Consider the following 22,252-nt stretch of genomic DNA (forward strand, 5'->3'; position numbering starts at 1 on the left):
TTACATGGCAATCCAGCATAATTTATATAACCATTCTCCAAGTTTTCATTATTATATAACTATATATATAACAATAATTATAGTACACAGCACCCTGCTCTAATACCTTTAACATTATCTTTTGCTGCATTTTATAATGTTTAATTAGGGTCATTTCCTTAAAAGTGAAATTGCTAGGTGAACAGAGATTAATTTTCATTATATATCCCATCAAACTGAATTTTCAAAGACTATAACATCTATTAAAATGGAAAAAAAAATTAAAAGCTGAGAATATCAAGTGCTGGGAAGGATGAAAACAGCTAAAACTCCCCTACAGTGTTGGTGAAAATGCAAAACAACGAAGCCACCTTGGATGCCAAAACAATCTGGCAGTTTCTCATCAAGTCAGACATAAATTCACTGTTACAACTGAGCAAATCCTCTGTAGCTGTTTACCCAAGAGAAACCAAAAGTGATGTCCAGATGAGAAACCTGGATGTGTTTACAGTAACTTTACTCGTAAGTGCAAAAAACTGGAAATAGTCCAAATGTCCTTCAACTGATGAACAGATAAACATCCATATAATAGAACACTATTTAGCTTTTACTGCTGATACAAGCAACATGGGTAACTCTCGGATGTATTTTTTAATTTATTTTATTTAAGTAGAGCTGATTTACAATGCTGTGCTAATTCCTAGTATACAGCAGTGATTCAGTTATATGTGTGTATATATATATATATATATGCATTCTTTTTCATATTCTTTTCCACTATGTGTATCACAGGATATTGGATATAGTTCCCTGTGCTATACAGTAAAACCTTGTTGTTTATCAATTCTACATATAACAATTAGCATTTGCTAATCCCAAGCTCCCAATCCATCCCTCCTCCACTCTCCTCCCCCTAAACAGATGCTATTATAACTGAAAAAAAAAAAGACTCAAAAGACTATATATACAGTATTATTTCTTTATATGACACTCTGAAAAAAGGCAGAACTATGAGACAACAGATCACTGATTGCCAGGGCCAGAGTGGGTGGGACTGACTAGAAAGAGGGATAAGGGAATTTTTTTACAGTAATTCTCTATCATCATTGTGGTGGCAGATTCACAACCATACATCAGAAATCAAAGAACCTCACATTAAGAAAGGTGAGTTCTAGTATAAATAACTACACCTTAATAAACCTAGGGGAAAATGATGATACCACCTTCCCCTCCCACAAGTTATATAAGCATGCCAATACTGAATTTTACTTTCTAAAAATTCATAATCAAAATATGGTAGTTATTTAAAAAAATTTTTTTTATTATGGTAGGAACATTTAATCTGAGCTCTTACTCTCTCAACGCATTTTTACGAGTACAACATAATACTGTTGACAAAAACTTACAATGTGTACAACAGATCTCTAAAGCGTATTCATCTTACTTAAGTGAAAATTTATCCACATTGATTATTAACTCCCCAGTTTCCCTCTTCCACTAGTAACCATTCCATTCTTTGAGTCCATAACTTAACTTCTTTTGCTATCTTATGTAAGTGGAATCATGTCAGTAACTATCTTTATCTGACTGCCTCATTTCACATACCACAACATCCTCAAGGTTCCACTGTGCTGTCACATGATCTAGAATTTCTTTTTTAATGCTAGTCATCCACTGTACATATATAACACATTTTTTAAAATTTCTAATAATACTTTATTTACAAGGACAAGTAGTGGGCCAGATAGACAGATAAATAGGGATAAAGGTATATCCCTAGCTTTATTCCCTATATTCCCATGGATACATAAAAATAGTAAATGTATAGATAGAAAATCTGTTGAAGAAAATTTAAAGAAATAAACTATTAACAGTGGCTACTACCTTCAGAGACTATCTTTCAGTGTGCATACACTACTTCTTTAAATAAATTTTTCTAATATGTTTTCTGTATGCCTCATTTTTTAAATTCTTTCATCTGTCGATGGACATTTAGGTTGTTTCCACATCTTGGCTTTTATGAATAGTGTTGCAATGAACATGGGAATGCTAATAGCTCTTGGAGATCCTGATTTCAACTCTTTTGGATAATACCTAGTGGGACTGCTGGATTATATGGTAGTTTCCTTTTTAATATTTTGAGGAACCTCCATGCTGTTTTCCATGATGGCTGCACCATTTTGTATTCCCATCAACCGTGTGCAAAGGTTCCAATTTCTTCATATCCTCACCAATCCTGTCAAACATAGCATTTAATTCTTATTTTGAGTTTTTCTTTCAAATTATAATCCCTATATTCAGAAAATAACTTATATGATAAGTAAAATATGGTATACGCATTATAAATAATCTAATGTACATGAGGTTTTTAAAGAATTCACTATGAACACTGTCCTAAGATATAACACACAATCTAAAATTATCCTCTCCCACAATAGAACCAGACTCCATTAAGAAATAAAGAGGTATGTACACAAAAACACTCAGGATGTATTTAAACAGAGAATGGAGTTTGAGAAGACTATATGAGATCCTCTTAGTTGGTCAGTAGTAACAAAAGCTCTTACCATGGCTGTGTAATCAATCTGTGGTGCCATTTCAGCATTAGTCCCACCTTTCAAACGGAGTTCTGATGGACAAGCAGCAAAGAGAACACAGGGCATTGAGACCTGCATCAAGAGGCAGACACTCCTAAGGAGAAGGCAGAACAGGCTTAGCTGTGTTTTCATTTTGAAGTCTCAAGAAAGAGACATTACTACGTATTACCATCAGCTGAAGCACAGACAACTGACATGCTGCTGCTAAGTCACTTTAGTCGTGTCCGACTCTGTGCGACCCCATGGACTGCAGCCTACCAGGCTCCTCCGTCCCTGGGATTTTCCAGGCAAGAGTACTGGAGTAGGGTGCCATTGCCTTCTCAACAACTGACATGCCCTCAACTTTAAAGTTAAAAGACACTCCCACTGACTGAATGATAACATCCTAAATCTTAAAAGAAAGCTTGATATTTCACAATAGAAGGAACTGGCCTTAAATAATAAGCAAATCTGGGTTTGAATCCAATACTAAATATATTAGCTATATGACCTTTGTTGTTGTTTAGTTGCTAAGTCATGTCCGACTCTTTTGCAACTCCATGGACTGTTAGCCCACCACGTTCTTCTGTCCATGAGATTTCCCAGGCAATACTGGAGCGGGTTGCCAGTTCCTTCTCCCAGGGATCTTTCCCTCCCAGGAACTGATCCTGCATCTCTGGCACTGCAGGTGGATTCTTTACCACTGAGCCACCATGGAAGCCCACTGTGTGATTGTAGGTTAAGTTCTAATACTTTTGTTTATATTACAAATAAATTAAAAAGAATTAAAAATAAAAGCATCTTTACAATGTTTTTATAAACGGATTCTTAAAAGTAACACTTTATGTAATTGCATTCAAAACTGTCAAGGTCTGCAAATATTCTAATGACTGTACCTGAGTCTCCACCATGCACAAGGGATCATTCCATATATTAAGATAGAGTTCCTACCATCATGGCATTTGTGATAAGACAGAGTAATATTTTAAAGGACTGACAGCCAAATATTTCACATCAAAAAAACTTCTCAGGAGATAATCCTTGCTACAACTCAACTCTGTCTGGTTCTAGAAAGTGAAGTGAAAATCACTCCGTCATGTCCAACTCTGGACTGTAGCCCACAGGCACTTCTGAAATTCTCCAGGCAAGAATACTGGAGTGGTCTGCCATTTCCTCCTCCAGGGGATCTTCCCGACCCAAGGATCGAACCCCGGTCTCCCACATAGTAGGCAGACTCTTTACGGACTGAGCCACCAGGGTAGCTACTGTTTTGGTCCTTAGAATCAAATAATGTGAGAAATCATAAGAAATAATTATAGAATATGTAGCATTTTATGAAATAAAATGGTCATATTTCCTAAAAGAGCTATCATCTCCCTTCTCCAAAGTCAGGAGAAAACAATCATATTAATACACAGACTGCATAGTTCGAAAGGGAATGCCAACATAGCCTCTACATACCAAAAGATAGCCTTCATTTAACTGTCCTATGGGAATGATGCATGGGTACTGAATTATACAGTCTCTATCACTGATATTGTATTTTATTAATTCAGTAAATACTTAACATTGTGTAATGTTAGGCACTGTAAGAGAAATTGCATATAATATAATCCCTCTCTTTAGGAGTTAAGCCTAGGGGCAAGTGAAAAAGACTTGGAAATGTTCAGTTTACCATAAACCATAGGTTTACAACTGCTGAACTTCTGTTTATACCCTCTGAGAAACCCAATACAGTTAAAGTGTTTCTCTTCCACCCAATAAAATCAGAGTCTAAGAAGAGTAAAGAAAACCTTAATTTTAAAAACGTATGGAATTGCAAGGGATTTCCAGGTGGCTCAGTGGTAAGGAATCTGCCTGCCAATGCAGAAGACACAGGTTTAATCTCTTAAATAGGGAAGATCCCCTGGAGGAGGAAATGGCAACCCACTCCAATATTCTTGCCTGGAGCATCCCATGGACAGAGGAGCCTGGTGGGCTATAGTCCACAGGTTCGCAAAGAGTTGGACACGATTGAGTGACTAAGCACATACACACAAGGAACTGCAAAGACAAAGGTAGACATTTGAAAAAACATAGTACTATAATCACAATCAGGGATGAAAATGCTATAATTCACTTATGTAAAATGTGTTTTGTTGCTAGAAATAAGCTTGTTTTAGTCTACTGAAGGGAAGTGGATTATCAACTTTAAACTCATTTCTCATACATTCTTGTGGATTAGAAGCCAGAAAGTCTAGATTCTAATTCTAGTTCTGACCCTGACTCAATGACCTCTGCGTCTTCATTTTCTCATTCACAAAGTAAAGGAAGGGTTGGAATACATGGTTTCTATCTTCTTTCCTACAGATTCAAAATTCTATGATTCTGTGTTCGCTAAGTTTTAGATAGTTGGCTAACTATAACTTTCCCCTTTTTGTACAAAAGAATGCCTGAAATAAGAAAGATACTTCAGTTCAGTTCAGTTACTCAGTCGTGTCCAACTGGTTGTGACCCCATGGACTACAGCATGCCAAGCCTCCCTGTCCATCACCAACTCCTGGAGTTTATCCAAACTCACGTCCATTAAGTCAGTGATGCCATCCAAGCCTCTCATTCTCTGTCATCCCCTTCTCCTCCTGCCTTCAATATTTCCCAGCATCAGGGTCTTTTCAAATGAGTCAGCTCTTCACATCAGGTGGCCAAACTACTGGAGTTTCAGCTTTAACATTAGTCCTTCCAATGAACACTCAGGACTGATTTCCTTTTGGATGGACTGGTTGGACCTCCTGAAGTCCAAGGGACTCTCAAGAGTCTTCTCCAACACCACAGTTCAAAAGCATCAATTCTTCGGTGCTCAGCTTTCTTTATAGTCTAACTCTCACATCCATACATGACCACTGGAAAAACCATAGCTTTGACTAGATGGACCTTTGTTGGCAAAGTAATGTCTCTGCTTTTTAATATGCTGTCTAGGTTGGTCATAACTTTCCTGCCAAGGAGTAAGCATCTTTTAATTTCATGGCTGCAGTCACCATCTGCAGTGATCTTGGAGCCCCCCAAAATAAAGATACTTCAGAATGGTTTAATCCCCTTAAGAAAGTTATCATTTGGCAACCTTCACCTGAGGCCTACGAGAGGCCTTTTTTAACATAAATCTATTCACATCATAACTGAAACCTCAATTGTCACTAAACATTTCCTTAAGCTAAAAAAAATCATAATCTACTGAAACAGTCATTTCTGAAACAAACTGGCATCACATTTACAATACTATTCTTTATTTTATCAAATTTCCTAGTAAATGTATAAGATTTTGGTAAAAAGATGCTGCTTACAATAGCCATCAGCCAATAACACAGAAAACACAAAAACTGTTCTCCATATTTTATCAATAAAAGGAGAGATTTTTGGAAAATAATAAAGGCTCAACTTAATTGTTAAATATCCATTTTTCAATGAGGATAAAAAGAAGATCACATACAAAAATTTCTATATATAGTTGCATAAGTCTCTATTAAGAGGACAAAAATACCTAGACTAAAAGTAAAATAGGGTTCATAATTAGCTGCAAACCAAGAACTAAACAGACTACACCACAAAGACTACTTATCACTACAAAGCACAAAAGTACAGGTGCTTTCAGATATTCATTTTCTAAATAATAAAAACTAAAGAAACAAATATGCTATACTATACATGAGAGAAGATGTATAGATGGGGAGTCAGTCACAGACTTTATTTTCTTGGGCTCCAAAATCACTGTGGATGGTGACTGCAGCCATAAAATTGAAAGTCACTTGCTCCTTGGAAGAAAAGCTATGACCAACCTAAACAGCATTTTAAAAAGCAGAGACATCACTTTCCCAACAAAGGTCTGTATAGTCAAAACTATGGTTTTTCCAGTAGTCATGTATGGATGTGAGAGTTGGACTACAAGGAAAGCTGAGCCCCAAACAATTGATACTTTTGAACCGTGGTGCTGGAGAAGACTCTTGAGAGTCCCTTTGGACTGCAAGGAGATCAAACCAGTCAATCCTAAAGATCAGTCCTGAATATTCATTGGAAGAACTAATACTGAAGCTCCAATATTTTGGCCACCTGATGTGAAGAACTGACTCATTGGAAAAGCCCTGATGCGGGGAAAGACTGAAGGCAGGAGAAGGGGATGACAGAGGATGAGATGGTTAGATGGCATCACCGACTTGATGGACATGAGTTTCAGTAAACTCCAGGAGTTGGTGATGATGGACAGGGAAGCCTGGAGTGCTGCAGTCCACGAGGTTGCAAAGCATCAGACAGACACGACTGAGCGACTGAACTGATACATGAGAGAAAATTCTAGATAGGTACAGTAATAACTACAGTAACAGCTACAATTAATAAGCAATTAGGTATTTGAAACTTTACACAGGATCTCTAACTCTGAAATGTGTTTTATGTCCATTTTAAAAGTGAGGAAAACAAGCTTCAAAGAGGTTAAGCAACTTGTCCAGGAAGTGGTAGTACCTGTATCTGTATCCAGGTCTAATTCAAAAACATATAGTAAAATGGAATGTAAGTGACACATACCCTGCTGTCTTGGTATCTGCTGTGTGGACTCCACCTTTGATCTTCTCTGGTGTAAACGTTATTTCTGTTGAGCCGATTTCTGCCCCCTCCAGTTGCCCATCACACAAATCTCGAATCATTTCCAGTCCAGATAAATGTTGAGGCCTTCAGGTCATAATACTGCATCAAAACGTGTGCATTCAGACTGCCTATATCCCCACACTTTATGACACATTTATAAAACTGCAATGGCAAGAAAACAGCAAGGTCTAACCACAGTAAGTGCCAGAGTGTCCTTCTGGTTTTTTAGGCACCTGGACTACCTGCTGGTAGGTATCTTTTTAAGGGTTCCTTCCACATGTTACTTTAACTATAAACACATACGCTGATAATATTGTTGCAAATTAGAAGCAAACAAAAGAGTAAAACTAATAAAACAACCCAAGTGCCATCAGTCTCACTTGCACTTCACTGAGTAATGTACATAACTGTTACCGGCTGAAATGTGATCCTCTAAATTTCATATGCTGAAGTACCTCACAATGTGACTGTATTTGGAAATAGGGCCTTTAAAGAGCTCATTAAGTTAAAAGAGGCAGTCAGAATGAGCCCCAGCCCATTCTCACTGGTGTCCTTACAAAAAGGGAAGATTAAGACACACCAGCAGGGCATATGTACAGAGGCATGAGCACAGGGAAGAGGTGGCAAGAGGCTGATTATATTCAAGGCAAAGAGAGAGGCCTGGAACAGAATCTTCCCTTAGGTCCCTCAGAGAAAACCAACCCTACCAGCACCTTCATCTTGGACTTCCAGCCTCCAAAACTGCAAAAATCAATTTTCGGTTGTTCAGGCCACAGAGTCTGTGGTATTTTGTTATTGCAGCCCTAGAAAACTAATAAAGTACGTAACACAGCCTTAATGAATTAATTTCCCTATTGATGAAATGGGTTACTGCAAACTACTGCCATGACAAAGAGAACTACTGTTCACACGTAGCAGTAACTGTTTTTTAATAATTTCAACATGGAGTCTGAATAAAAAACTAAGAGACAGCTGATCCGCTAGAAGGAAATATATACAAAGTACAAGCACAAAGGAATCAGTTTGGCTTCACCATGACTTAAATTAGTGGTATGCCTAGCTTCCAGATGAAACACGGTCAACTGTCAACATTTTCCCCTCTTCACAACGGATAATCCTCGTCCTATCCACAGCTTCCTAGAGGTCTGAATGAAAGCCGGAAATAGGCATCTCAGGCTCTTTATGAGACTAAAACGTGCGAACGCAGAAAAAGGCCCGGTTTAAAATAGTGGAATTTTTGTTTGGCCCCAGAAGCTGTTCTGCCCTGATCTACCTTGCCGGCTGGTACGAGCTTTCCGAGTACTTGTAATGACCGATGAGGTGGGAAACATTTTAAAATATAACTCATCAGGAAACGAGACAACTTTAGCTAAACAGAGAAAACATGGACCTATTTTCTGAATTTGCTCCTTGAGGCTTTCAAAAGCACCCAAGCCCAGTTACCGAGGTCACAGCACCATCCCTGGGCCGCAGAGTCCTCAATCCTAGGGCAGGGATCTTAGCATCACCATCAGCTCCACGTCCCGCCCGCCTGCCCCCCAACAATGGCCTGTTCCCCGCCACCCACCCTTCAGTCCCAGGGCCTGTCCCTTCCTTTCCCCCAGTCCCCGGCCCTGCGCACCACCCCCTCAACCCTCCAGTCCCTCGGCCTATCCCCTCTTCTCCCCCAATCCCTAGCCAGGCGCCAGACCCCCACCCTCCAGTCCCACGGCCTGTCCCCTCTTCTCCCCTCGTCCCACCCACCCATCCTCTAGTCCCACGACCAGACTCCCCGGCGCCCCGACTTACCTGAGGCCCGGCGTGCTGCGGCCGGCTCGGATCTTCTGCACCCGCAAAGGGAGGCCCAGCAGACAGCTCAGGGCCGTAGACACCCTCAGGATCTGCCCGCCCTGGTGCCGAAAGAAGAGAGAGATTAGACCCGCAAGCCCTCCGCCGCAGCCCGTGCGGCAGCCGCACCGCGCCAGGCCTCCTGCTCGGCACTCACCCCTTCCATGATGCCGCCGTCCACCTCCACCCGCGGCCCAGCCATGGGGAGCGTGCTGGGGCCCGGCCCCCCGCGACTTAGCCTCGGCCGGAACCGGAGAAAGAGGATACGCGGACTCCTGCCCTGCAGCTCCGGAGCCTGGGTCCTCGCTCCCCGCTCAGGGCCGCCGGGCTCCCGGGAAAAGCAGGAAACTCGCCGGCTGCGGGAACGCCCAACTCCGCAGACACGAACCCTGACGCACAGCGCCCAGAAGCCGGGTTCTTCAGGCCCACAACCAGTGCGCGTGCGCGCCGCGCCCCGCGCGCCCCTTAAAGAGGCGGCGCCCAGAAAATTCCGACAAATCGGAAGCTCTCCGGCAGAAGGGGTGGTGGCCGGGGAGGTATCCTGGAGCGTCTTAGGAAATCTGTTCCTAATTGACTTGCACCCTGAACACAGCAAAACGTACAAATTGCAGAAAGCTTCCCTTTCACCTCTAGTCGTATCTTCCAGTTGTCTCGCAGGCTTGTGCAAATGTGTTTATCACTGTTTTCTCGGGGATCCTGCCGTACCAAAACTGGAAACTCTTAAAGCCGAAGAGTAGGAAAGGTCCCTGCAATGCACTGACCACCTTCTCTCTGGTCGGGTTTGCCTTCTCTGCAGCCTAGCCCTTGAAATGTGTTTCCCTGGCGCATTGATGATACCCATGAGCCTCTTATTCTTCACTGGTGTCTGTTACTGTGTGCGCGCGCGTGTGTAGAATATTATCTTTTTTTTCTCCTGTGAGACATCAATTCTTCGGGGATGAGTGGAAAAGGACAGAATCAGAATCGGCAGTATAATTATCAAAAAGCCAAAGTTACCCCACTTTGTCGGAGAAAGAGTACAAGCTCATGGCGGCAATGAACAGTGCAACTAACGTAATTCACCTCAGGCCAGGACAGAAAGGACAACCAGCTTCTTGATTCCGCTGTAGTTCAATTCCTACATTAACTGAGTACCAAATCACGTGCAAGCCTTTCTATGTAAGCAAAGGAGAGTAAGGTATTCTTTGTCCGAAGATATTGGAAGTATTTTGGACAGACTGAGAAGTAAGCAATTATGATGTCAATCTTCTTAAGGATAAAAATATACTGTACCTATCTTACAGTTAAGAGGGAGCAGCAATTAGAATATGATAAATCATACAGATAACAGCCAGCATTGATTGAGTACTTGGCCGGTGCATGCATGCACAACCTGCTAAAATATTTACTGTTTTTACTCATTTACAGCTGCACGTGTTAAACAATTTGCTGCAAGGCTAGCTACACAGTTGTTAAGGAATACTGGGATATGAACCTCTGTGTTTTGATGTGAACATCATTGTCTCCTAATGATCCTAATCCCAATGTTCTATCATTGTTGTAACAGGGAAAGCTCTGGGAATGCATATACTCCACCCAATCTCTGGTACCAAAACCAGACAAAGATGACAGCAAGAAGAAAAAGTATAAGCCAATTTTATTTATAAATTTAGATGCATCCTGATCAATCAAAATAGTAACAAATAAATCCGACAATGTTTATAAAATATTGTATATTATAACCAAATTGAGATTATCATTCTAACAGAAAAATGTTATGATAATATATCAAAAACCTAAGATCACATTAGTAGATGAAGAAAAAGCATTTGAAAAAAATTAAGACCTATTTATGGTAAAACAAAATCAAACAAAACTAGCAATGAATGTAAACTCCCTTAACCTGATTAAGGACATCTGGAAAATCCTACAGAAAATTTCTTCCTTAATGACAGTAAATAATAGTAAAATGTAAGACACCAATTCAAGTTAAAACAAGATAAGAATGTCTACAATTGTGGCTTGTTAAGCCATAATTTCAACAGATGATGGGAGTCTAGCCAGATTCTACAAGAAAGAAATGAAAGACACAAGACTGAACAGACAAAAACAGCACCATCATTATTCTCAAATGATATGAATATCTACAAATAAAACCCTGAAGAATCTTTAGCTATATTATTGAAAATATAATTTCAATAAAATTCCATCAAATGCACACCAGGACTTTTTTAAAGAGCTTGACAAGCCAATTCTAAAGTTTCTATGAAATTACAAAAGGGCAAGAATAACTTAAAAAGACTGAGGTGAAGGGTACTTGTCCTCTCAAAACCAAGAGTTTCTATAAAGGGAAAGTTAGAAGAAAAAGGTATTATAGGGACTCTAGGAAGAAAAATAATTCAGTTCAAGGCCACAGGTACTTAATCTTTTTATACAAACACATGCATGGAGTATTACGAAACATATTATTAATGTCTATAAAATGTTCTGTTAGTTAGTCCAGTGCAGTCACTCAGTCGTGTCTAACTCTTTGCAACCCCATGGATTGCAGCACACCAGGCTTCTTTGCCCATCACCAACTCCTGAAGCTTGCTCAAATTTATGTCCGAGTCCGTGATGCCATCCAACCATCTCATCCTCTGTCATCCCCTTTTCCTCCTGCCTTCAATCTTTCCCAGCATCACGGTCTTTTCAAATGAGTCAGTTCTTCACATCAGGTAGCCAGAGTATTGGAGCTTCAGCTTCAGCATCAGTCCTTCCAATGAATATTCAGGACTGATTTCCTTTAGGATGGACTGGTTGGATCTCCTTGCAGTCCAAGGGACTCTCAGGAGTCTTCTCCAACACCACAGTTCAAAAGCACCAATTCTTTGGCACTCAGCTTTCTTTATGGTCCAACTTTCACATCCATACATGATTATTGTAAAAACCATAGCTTTGACTAAACAGACCTTTGTTGGCAAAGTAATGTCTCTGCTTTTTAATATGCTGTCTACGTTGGTCATAACTTTTCTTCCAAGGAGCAACTGTCTTTTAATTTCATGGCTGCAGTCACCATCTGCAGTGATTTTGGATGCCCCCCCCCCCAAAATAAAGTCGCTTGGTTCTTAGAAGAAAAGCTATGACCAACCTAGATAGCATTTTAAAAAGCAGAGACATTCCTTTGCCAACAAAGGTCCGTCTAGTCAAAGTTATGGTTTTTCCAGTAGTCATGGATGGATGTGAGAGTTAGACCATAAAGAAAGCTGAGCGCCGAAGAACTGATGCTTTTCAACTGCGGTGTTGGAGAAGACTCTTGAGAGTCTCTTGGACTGCAAGGAGGTCCAACCAGTCAATCCTAAAGGAAATAAGTCCTGAGTATTCGTTGGAAGGACTGATGATGAAGCTGAAACTCCAGTACTTTGGCCACCTTATAGGAAGTGTAAGGCATTGGATGGCATCACCAACTCAATGGACATGAGTTTGAGTAAGCTCCGGGAGTTGGTGATGGACAGGGAAGCCTGGCATGCTGCAGTCCATGGGGTTGCAAAGAGCTGGACACGAGTGAGCAACTGAACTGAACTGAAAAATAAAGTCTCTCACTATTTCCATTGTTTCCCTGTCTATTTGCCATGAAGTGATGGGACCAGATGCCATGATCTTAGTTTTCTGAATATTGAGTTTTAAGCCAACTTTTTCACTTTCCTCTTTCACTTTCATCAAGAGGCTCTTTAGTTTTATTAGGGGAAATGCTAAAACAAAAAATCAAAGTTATTTGACTATCCCAGATTTTCTAATAAAGGTAATTATTTAGATTTATTGCTTACAGTTGTGTGTGTGTAAGAACTATACTGAAAGGCACATAAGGCAAAATTGAAAGTTTGAGTTTGAGTAGTATAGACAGTGAATTTGTGAAATACCTGAGATTTTGTTTTAGAGCCACTAATCTTCAGTGTTGAGATTTATGATTTTGTCTTTGTTGTGGGTTTTTCTCTGTAGTGCTGTAAACTTCTGTACAGATTTTCTTTCCCATGTAAGAGGGAAAAAAGACAAATATCATCCTGGACATTTCTAGAAATGGATTTCTTAGTTGCTGTGAAGAGGATTGACCATTAAAGCTCTGATCTTGTCCTTACTGTTTCCACTGAGCTCAATTTGACATTTCTACCAGAGGCAAATAATTCAAGGTAGTATGCCTGTGACGTATATTGCATATGCTGGGCAGCTATATCTGACAAATTCCCTAAGAAGGAAAGATAATGTTGATGACGTTTGTCTTCGATATAATAATCTTGTTCATTTTCCATTAAAAAAAAAAGCCACTTTTGGTAACCAAGCTCACAATGCCAGTAAGAAAAATGCCAGTTATTAGGAAGTATTCTAGTATAGACTTGATTCAACTAGCTCCCCCGGTAGCTCAGTCGGTAAAGAGCCTGCCTGCAGTGCAGGAGACCTGTGTTCTATTCTGGGTCGGGAAGATCCCCTGGAAAAGGAAATGGCAAACCACTCCAGTGTCCTTGCCTGGAAAATCCCATAGATAGAGGAGCCTGGTGGGCTGCAGTCCACGGGATCGCAAAGAGTCGGGCACGACTGAGCGACTAACACTTGCTTCTACAGAGTCTTGCATGTATAGAAATGTCCCGTTTTCTATAATCAAGCGATTACAATACGAGTTGAAGGAAGGTTTGTTTGTTTCCTACTTAACTCTTCCGATCTTAGTTCAACCAAAATTTCTCCAGGTAGTGCCCTTCCTTTATGTTTCCTTAACACACTCTATCTCCCCCATTACTTGGGCTGAAAAGATGATCGTTGTTGGCGCATAAGTACTTGCACAGCAGTGCCCCACCCAACTTTTTCCCTGAAATTAAATTTGGGACGGCCCACTCCCCACTTCGCTCCCCTCCCCCTCAGCAGTGCCCTCCACCCACCCCTGGGGGTTTTCTCAGCCCCGCCCCGCTCCCTGGTTGGCTGTCAGGTGGGGGCGCGCCTCCCCGCCCCCAGTCTGTCCGCGGCTGAGGCAACTCCTCCAACCTCAGAGCAGTTGCCATTTCCGGCGTAAGATGGCTGCAGCGCTTGTGCTGAGGACCTGGAGCCGGGCTGCGGGGCAGCTGGTAAGTACGTTGAGCCCATCTGGGGTTGGGACGGAGTGGTTTATTTGGAGTTGCCTGGGAGAGATGATTTGGTTTTTCCTCCGAGTGCCTCGCGTACAGCGCTCGCGTGATGGAGAGGTGGAGGGATGTATGCAAAACCAAGGGCAGCGACGGTGGCGAACCAACCTGTCTGGAAACCCAGTCTCTCGATCTATACCAAGGCGCCCATCTATCGTGACTCGTTCTCCCTCCCGCTTCATTTGCACCCCAAAGCCCAGCTGGTCTTTGCCCAATAGCTTTTCGTTGAGCACCATCTGGGTACCGGGCATTGTGTTTGGCACTGGGGATACTGAAATATACTATATTCGTCAAACATTTATTGAGCACCACTTTGTTTCAGAACTGATAATACGACCCCTCTCCTCGAGGAATTTACAATCTAGAGGAAGAGACTGGGCAAGAAAACCGTAACACCATAGGCCCTTGCCTCCGAGCATCTAGGAGGCTCGTTTCCTTCTTTGGACTTAGACTTGTCTCCCATGTTTGCACCAGTATCTTTCCAACCTTTTAAATCACCAGAGCTACGACCCACCAACATTTCCCCTTCATTTCTCCCCTTTCATACAGCCTTTTAGCACCAAACAGTTAACATCCCAGTGATCGTAGTGTTTCATCTATTTGCATAGAGTTGTTTTTTTTTTTTTTCTTCCTGGGTCCGCTGTTCCGGATTTTCCTACAGAGTTTGATCCCTGATCTTACAAAAACCTTTCAAAAGCTTGCTCTATACCAGGTACCAGGAATTGGGGATGGAAATATGTATAAGAAAGACACTGATCTCTGCCCTCTCAGAGTTTAATTACATCTTTGTGGTGGGGCATAGCGGGGAGAGAGAGAGAGAGACATTAGACAAACAATTATAGCACTGCGTGAAAAGATGGCGCAAGTACATATAACTACAGGAACGCATAGAAGGGGTCTTGCGGGGTCACAAGTTTCCCAATGGATAGTATGTAATTTGAAATTTGTGACAACTAATTAGGAGATAAGGCTTCCCAGGTGGCGCCGTGTTTAAAAAAAAAAATCCTCCTGCCAATGCAGGAGACTTTAAATGTTCCATCCCTGGATGGTGAAGATACCCTGGAGGAGGAAATGGCAACCCACTCCAGTACTCTTGCCTGGAGAGTCCCATGGACAGAGGAGCCTGGTGGGCTCCAGTCCATGTCGTTGCAAAGGGCTGGATGTGACTGAGCACAGACACAAAAAGGAGGTAACCAGGAGAAATAAGTTCTCCACAGCACCTCACTAGATATTCTTTTGAAAGTTCTTCATCCTTTTCTGTGACACCAGCTTCCCAATATTCTTCCTACATCTCTGAACACTTCATCCCAATCTTCTCCACTTTCCCTGATCAACTTTTAATCACTGGTGTTTCTCAGGATTGTGACTTTGGCCATCTGTGTACTTCTTGCAGTTCCTGGGTTACCTCATCCACTTTGAATTTTAGTTGCCATTTATATGCTGATGATCTCCCAGTCTTCCAGCCAGCTCTATTGCAGACCCATATATCTTACTGCCCTGAAAATCTCCAAATGTCATGTATATTAGGTATTTTTCAGCTGTAGGTAATAAACCCAACCAGTAAATGGGAAATTATCTGTGTATACAAAGCAGATGAAAGTTAGATGGCAGCTGGGATTGATTAAGTGGCTCATCATTATCAGGGCTCTACAACTTTGTATTCAGGGCAGGAAGGAGGAAGAGGAGGTACCAGCCAGACTCACTGATAGTGATGTAACTTGGCCACTACTAGCCCAAGAGAGTTTGGAAGGGCTAGCCTTTAGCTGTTTCACAGTGATTCCTATAATGCCTCCAAGATACATCAGACTCTAGGCTCTAGAACTAAACCCTCAAACCTGTTTCTTGTAGCCTAGAAGTCTCTCAAAAATCTAGTCATTGTTCTACACCTTGTCGCCAGCTGCAGATATCCTGGACCTTCCTCAATTGGACTTTCTGCCTCTAATGTTGTACTTTTCCAACCTATTCTCCAGAGCATGGCCAGAGTCATTTTATAAAGTAGGACATAAATTTAAGAGTGTCATTTCCTTGCTTAAAACTGCTCTCAGCAAAATATTCAGAATTCAAATGACTATGAAGCTATTTATGATCTGAATCTTTCCAATCTCTCCAGGCTTCGTTCCTTACTGCTGCTGCTGCTGCTAAGTCACTTCAGTTGTGTCCGACTCTGTGTGACCCCATAGACGGCAGCCACCAGGCTCCCCCATCCCTGGGATTCTCCAGCCAAGAACACTGGAGTGGGTTGCCATTTCCTTCTCCAATGCAGGAAAGTGAAGTCGATCAGTCGTATCCGACCCTCAGCGACCCCATGGACTGCAGCCTACCAGGCTCCTCTATCCATGGGATTTTCCAGGCACCTAAAACCCAGTCTTGAAACGTCACCCTTAGCTCACTCTAAGCTATGCTAGAAGAATATTGAACAATTTCAGTTAATTAAGCACATTGTTCTCCCTTCTTCTCTATCCTCCAGACCTTTGCACATATATTTCCTCTTTTCCAAAGACTCTTGCCTTACTTCCCTATAGCCTTATCTGCAACACATTTTACCCCTTGGCTGACTCCTACTCATCCCTTAGGTCTTGCTTCACTTTCTCCAGGTAAGTTTTCTCCTTTGTGTTTTCTTAACACTACTTCTCCCCTTCTCCCATTATGACACTATTGTAATTACCGGTAGTCCTGTTTTTATCTTTCATAGTATGGGCTACACATTCCATAAAAGAAGGAATCACAGCAATTTTGTTCTCTGATCCTAAGTGCTTGGCACATAGTAGGTACTCAGTGAACCTTTGTTGAACTGCTTAGTAAAAAAGTCTGTTTTTTTCCATGTGTTATTAAAAAAATCATAAACAGCAAGAGATCTTACCACCTAAATTATTAAGAAAGCCTTATTATATTATGTCTATACTTTCCTATGGCATCATGCATTTGACTCTTGATTACTTACCCTATCATCCTGAATTTATCTATTTTGTCTGTCTTCCTGCAGTAATTTGAATTCAGAGACTATTCTATTTCTTATTTAGCTTTGAATTCATGAGTGCAGAATAATCCTGTCTTTATAGTGTGCTCAACGACTGCCTAATGAATTATTACTAATTTATTTCCTTATTATGAGAGTCTGTTAAATCCTCTTTTCATTACTTTTTATTTTTTGCTGTGTTGTTTGTATAAAAAAAGTCTTTCCCTACTTGAAAAATTTTTTTTCTCCTTCTCCCTTCCTTTTTATCCTTTTAGTCAGCAGCTTCACTACTGTGTTTTAGCCTTCTCTTAATAGACATCCAATTGCTAGTAATCATTTTGCATTTATGTTGCTTTCTTTCTTTTTCCAGTCATTATCTCAGCAAAGAGCCTGTGATTTCATGACTCAAATACAATAATAGTTTCTTAACTTTGTCCTTTCTCTTCAGGCATTGTTGTTAGTATTGTTTAGTCACTAAGACTCTTTTACGACCCCATGGACTGTAGCTCAGGCTCCTGTGTCCATGGGATTTCCCAGACAAGAATACTGGAGTAGGTTGCCATTTCCTTCTCCAGAGGATCTTTCCAGCGCAGGGATCAAACCCACATTTCCTGCACTGGCAGGTGGATTCTGTACCACTGAGCCAACAGAGAAGCCCCTCCAGGCTTTACTGTTATAATCTAATAAACACATATACACATACATACTCACAATAACCCATAATGTGTGAGTTCAAACTCCTCGATCTCACATTTCCAGTCATCAACAATTTGGTCCTTGAGCTCCTTCCATTGCTGCCTTTGATAAATTTGATCAAGCCATATCATACAACTCAGCATTAAAAAAATGGGCAAAATTGAATAGGCATATTTCCAAAGAAGAAATGCAGATGGTCAACAGGCACATGAAAAGATGCTCAATATTGCTAATCATCAGGGAAATGCAAAGTAAAACCACATTGGGATATCATATCACCTCACACCTGTCAAAATGGCTATCATCAAAAAGAACCCAAAAAACAAATGTTGGCAAGGATGTGGAGAAAAGGGAGCCCTCATACACTGTTGGTGCAAATGTAAATTGGTGCAGCCACTGTGGAAAACAGTAGGGAGGTTTGTCAAAAAACTAAAAATAGAACTACCATGTTACCCAGCAGTGCCACTCCTGGGTACATATCTGAAAAAACAAAACAGTAATTTGAAAAGGTACATATACTGTAATGTTCATAGCAACATTGTTTATAATTTCTAAGATATGGAAGCAACCTAAGTGTCTGTCCACAGATGAATGGTTCAAGAAGACATGAGATACTACTCAGCTATAGAAAAGAATGAAAATTTTGCCATTTGCAGCAACATGAATGGGCTTGAAAAGCATTATGCTAAGTGAAATAAGTCAGAGAGAAAAAGGTACTATATGATATTGCTTATGTGTAGATTTTATGTAAAATTTTTGGGCTCCAAAATCACTGCAGATGTTGATTGCAGCCATGAAATTAAAAGACGCTACTCTTTGGAAGGAAAGTTATAACCAACCTAGACAGCATATTAAAAAGTAGAGACATTCCTTTGTCAACAAAGGTCTGTCTAGTCAAGGCTATGGTTTTTCCAGTGGTCATGTATGGATGTGAGAGTTGGACTGTGAAGAAAGCTGAGTGCCGAAGAATTGATGCTTTTGAACTGTGGTGTTGGAGAAGACTCTTGAGAGTCCCTTGGATGCAGGAGATCCAACCAGTCCATTCTAAAGGAGATTGCTCTTGGGTGTTCTTTGGAAGGAATGATGCTGAAGCTGAAACTCCAGTACTTTGGCCACCTCATGTGAAGAGTTGACTCATTGGAAAAGACTCTGATGCTGGGAGGGATTGAGGACAGGAGGAGAAGGGGACGACAGAGGATGAGATGGCTGGATGGCATCACCGACTCAATGGACATGAGTTTGAGTGAACTCTGGGAGTTGGTGATGGACAGGGAGGCCTGGCATGCTGCAATTGATGGGGTCACAAAGAGTTGGACACGACTGAGCTACTGAACTGAACTGAACTGATGTGTAGAATCTAAAAAATACAATAAACTAGTAAATAGGACAAAAAAAGAAGCAGACTTGAAGATATAGAGAACAAGCTAGTGGTTTCCAGTGGAAGGGAGGGCAATGTAGGGTAGGAGTATGGAAGATATAAGATGGGTTCAAGGATGTATTGTACAAAATGGGGAATATAGTCAAAACTTTGTAATAATTTTAAACTGTAATATTTTTAAATTGTATAAAAATTTTAAAAAGTGTGATGTAGTTAATCAGGGATTTCCTGGGCAAAAATACTGGAATATTTTTGGAATAGTGTGTTGCCATAACATTTCATATCATTGAAATGTTAACTTTCAAAAAAAATTGTACCTTTTACACACTTAGATTATATATATATGATTTATCAAATGAAATACATTCAGCCCTACTTTAATTTTTTTTTCTGTAACATTGTATTATACTAAAATTTTATATAAAATAGTTAAATTTAATCTGAATTACTGTAAGAAAACCTTTGGGTACAATACTACATGTGTTTTTCAGTGTATTTAAATGCTAGCAGTCACTTTTAACTTTTTTATTTTATGTTGGAGTATAGTTGATTAACAATGTTGTGTTAGTTTCAGGTGTACAGCAAAGTGAATCAGTTATATATTTTTCAAATTCTTTTCCCATTTAGGTTGTTACATTAATATTGAGCAGAGTCTTCTGTGCTATACCGTAGGTCCTTGTTGGTTATTAATTTTAAATTTAGCAGTGTCTACCTGTCAATCCCAGACCCCATCTGTCCCTACTCCACACTGACCCCTCCCCTTGTTAACCCTAAGTTCATTTTCTAAGTCTGGAAATCTGTTTCTGTTCTGTAAATAGGTACATTTGTATCTTTTTTTTTTTTGATTCTGCAGATAAGTGGTATCGTACAATATTTGTCTTTCTCTGCCTTACGGACTTCACTCATTATGAAAGCCTGTAGGTCCACCCATGTTGCTACAAATGGCATTATTTCATTCTTTTTAATGGCTGAGTAATATTCCATTACATATATGTACCACATCTTTATCCATTGATCTGTTGATAGACATTTAGGTTGCTTCCGTGTCTTGGCTGTTGTAAATAGTAGCAGTCACTTTTTATTTCAGGAAGTCTTTAATGACTCAAATATACTTACACTGATGTGTTTATATAGAATACACTTAAAATTTTTTTACTTTCATAGGGATTTTTAGTCAAGGATAATAAGCATATGGGCAAATCAGACTCTGCTACTGCTGCTGCTGCTGCTAAGTCGCTTCAGTCGTGTCCGACTCTCTGCGACCCCGTAGACGGCAGCCCACCAGGCTCCCCCGTCCCTGGGATTCTCCAGGCAAGAACACTGGAGTGGGTTGCCATTTCCTTCTCCAATGCATGAAAGTGAAAAGTGAAAGTGAAGTCGCTCAGTCGTGTCTGACTCTTAGCGACCCCATGGACTGCAGCCTACCAGGCTCCTCTGCCCATGGGGTTTTCCAGGCAAGAGTACTGGAGTGGGTTGCCATTGCCTTCTCCGAAATCAGACTCTAAGGATATAATTTTACTAAACAAATGAGCAACAATATATTCTGTGTGCTAGGGTTTGAATTCCTTTGGTTTCTTGACCAGAAATACTTCTAAACTCATCACTGATGCCAAGTATTCTGATTTCGGCCTAGATTATTTCATATTGTTTGCATTGTGATAATGATTGTTCTACTTTTAGAATAAACTTGAAATTCAGTTTATATTTAGAGACAAGCCATTAAGATAATTTCTAAAAGCTCTTTTTTTTTTTTAAAGTTCTTAATTTTTTGTTTTCTCATCTCTAGATTTGTGTCCGCTACTTTCAAACATGTGGTAATGTTCATGTTTTGAAGCCAAAATATGTGTGTTTCTTTGGTTATCCTCCATTCAAGTACAGTCATCCATATCAGTGGCTAAAAACAACTGCTGGTAAGTATGATCTCAAAATAGCCTATACAAAATAATGTTTTGTATATTTATTCAGTAATTGAAGACTTACCACAGTAAAAGAGTTGACCTTTTAGTTTTAGTCTGGCCCTCCTTGCTCTCCACACATCTATCCAATTCTCATTTTCTTTTCTTTTTTTTTTTTTGCACCCCCACCTCCCATTCCCCTTTCACATACTTTCCCTTAATACTGGGTCTCTATAATGCTGTGAATGTGTTCTCTGTGTTTAACATCTAAGTGTTCTCTTGGGTCCTCTGTTCTTTATCATATGACTTACCTAAATGCAATAGTCAGCACTGATATGACTTAAGTTGTTGATTTAGTGGACTATGTCCTTCTACTCACTGTGTTATTATTTTTGTTCTCTGAGGCACTCAATCTGTCATGTTAAGATAGCGTGATGAAAGCAATGTGAGGTGCTCCTCAAGAGGAAGTTCTCTGGCTTCCACCACTTAATTACCTTTCTTCAACTTTTTCTACTCTTGCAAAGAACTTGAGACTTTAAGTATTAGATATGGCAAAAGGAGGAAAAAAAACATTTTTTTTCTGCTGTTCTGTTCAGGGTTCTATTTAGAACCCTGGTGACCCTAGACCTTTGTTCCATCATTAAGCTTTTGACCGATACTTGGTGCCTTAGTCTGTGCTGGTGATGGGGGGAGAAAAAAGGATTTCAGCGGAATCTAACCCCTGATATAAATTAGTCCTCCTATTCCTTGTGTATGTCATCGTCCACAGCACCCGAAAATATGTAAACCATATCTTCACCATTAAGAAGAAGATTTCTATTTTTAAAAGTTGATCTTTTCTCTTCTCAGAGAAAATAAAGGCAATTCAAGCAGAAACTCCAACTTCTTACTCTAGTCTCTAAACACAAGCTTTGGGTTTATTTATTTATTTATTTTTAATTTGATTTATTTTTAACACCAAAAACAATTTGTATTGGGGAATATAGCCAATTAACAATGTTGTGGTAGTTTTGGGTGAACAGTGAAGGGACCCAGGCTTTGGATTCTTTGGTCTACCAGGTGCTAGCTATGTGACCATAAGCAAATTACTTAATTTGTCTGTTTAATCATCTGGAAACAGAGTAATCATAGTATTATACAACTTTGTTTTGTTGTGAGAGTACAGCCATTCAACACAGATAACTGATTGATCACCTACTATGTGCCAA

At 40.3% G+C, this 22,252-nt stretch overlaps 2 protein-coding genes across 7 annotated transcripts in view; one reads left to right on the forward strand and one right to left on the reverse strand.

Annotated features, from left to right (window-relative positions):
* The window catches only part of RTCA (RNA 3'-terminal phosphate cyclase), a 28,124-nt gene extending 18,705 nt beyond the window's left edge, over positions 1 to 9,419 (reverse strand). The window contains exons 1-4 of one of the 3 annotated variants that reach the window (XM_019956980.2): positions 9,151 to 9,419; positions 8,955 to 9,055; positions 7,107 to 7,250; positions 2,547 to 2,670 (exon numbers count right to left, since the gene is read on the reverse strand). In XM_019956980.2, coding sequence (XP_019812539.2) covers positions 2,547 to 2,670; positions 7,107 to 7,250; positions 8,955 to 9,055; positions 9,151 to 9,195 — 414 coding nt within the window. In that variant the 5' untranslated portion in view covers positions 9,196 to 9,419. Of the gene's footprint in view, positions 1 to 2,546; positions 2,671 to 7,106; positions 7,329 to 8,954; positions 9,056 to 9,150 lie in introns of those variants that run through there. The other 2 variants (XM_019956983.2, XM_019956981.2) reach the window with 2 other exon arrangements.
* A 4,533-nt stretch (positions 9,420 to 13,952) lies between these two features.
* Positions 13,953 to 22,252, forward strand: part of DBT (dihydrolipoamide branched chain transacylase E2) — a 40,594-nt gene continuing 32,294 nt past the window's right edge. For 2 of the 4 annotated variants that reach the window (XM_070786038.1, XM_070786039.1), the window contains exons 1-3: positions 14,017 to 14,062; positions 16,230 to 16,713; positions 20,936 to 21,059. Coding sequence is in view for 2 of the 4 variants with exons in the window: in XM_019956979.2 (XP_019812538.2) it covers positions 14,012 to 14,062; positions 20,936 to 21,059 (175 nt within the window). In the remaining 2 variants the exon portion in view is untranslated. Of the gene's footprint in view, positions 14,063 to 16,229; positions 16,714 to 20,935; positions 21,060 to 22,252 lie in introns of all 4 variants that reach the window. The other 2 variants (XM_019956979.2, XM_070786037.1) reach the window with 1 other exon arrangement.

This window comes from Bos indicus, chromosome 3 (assembly GCF_029378745.1).
Source record: "Bos indicus isolate NIAB-ARS_2022 breed Sahiwal x Tharparkar chromosome 3, NIAB-ARS_B.indTharparkar_mat_pri_1.0, whole genome shotgun sequence".
Lineage (NCBI taxonomy): Eukaryota > Metazoa > Chordata > Mammalia > Artiodactyla > Bovidae > Bos > Bos indicus.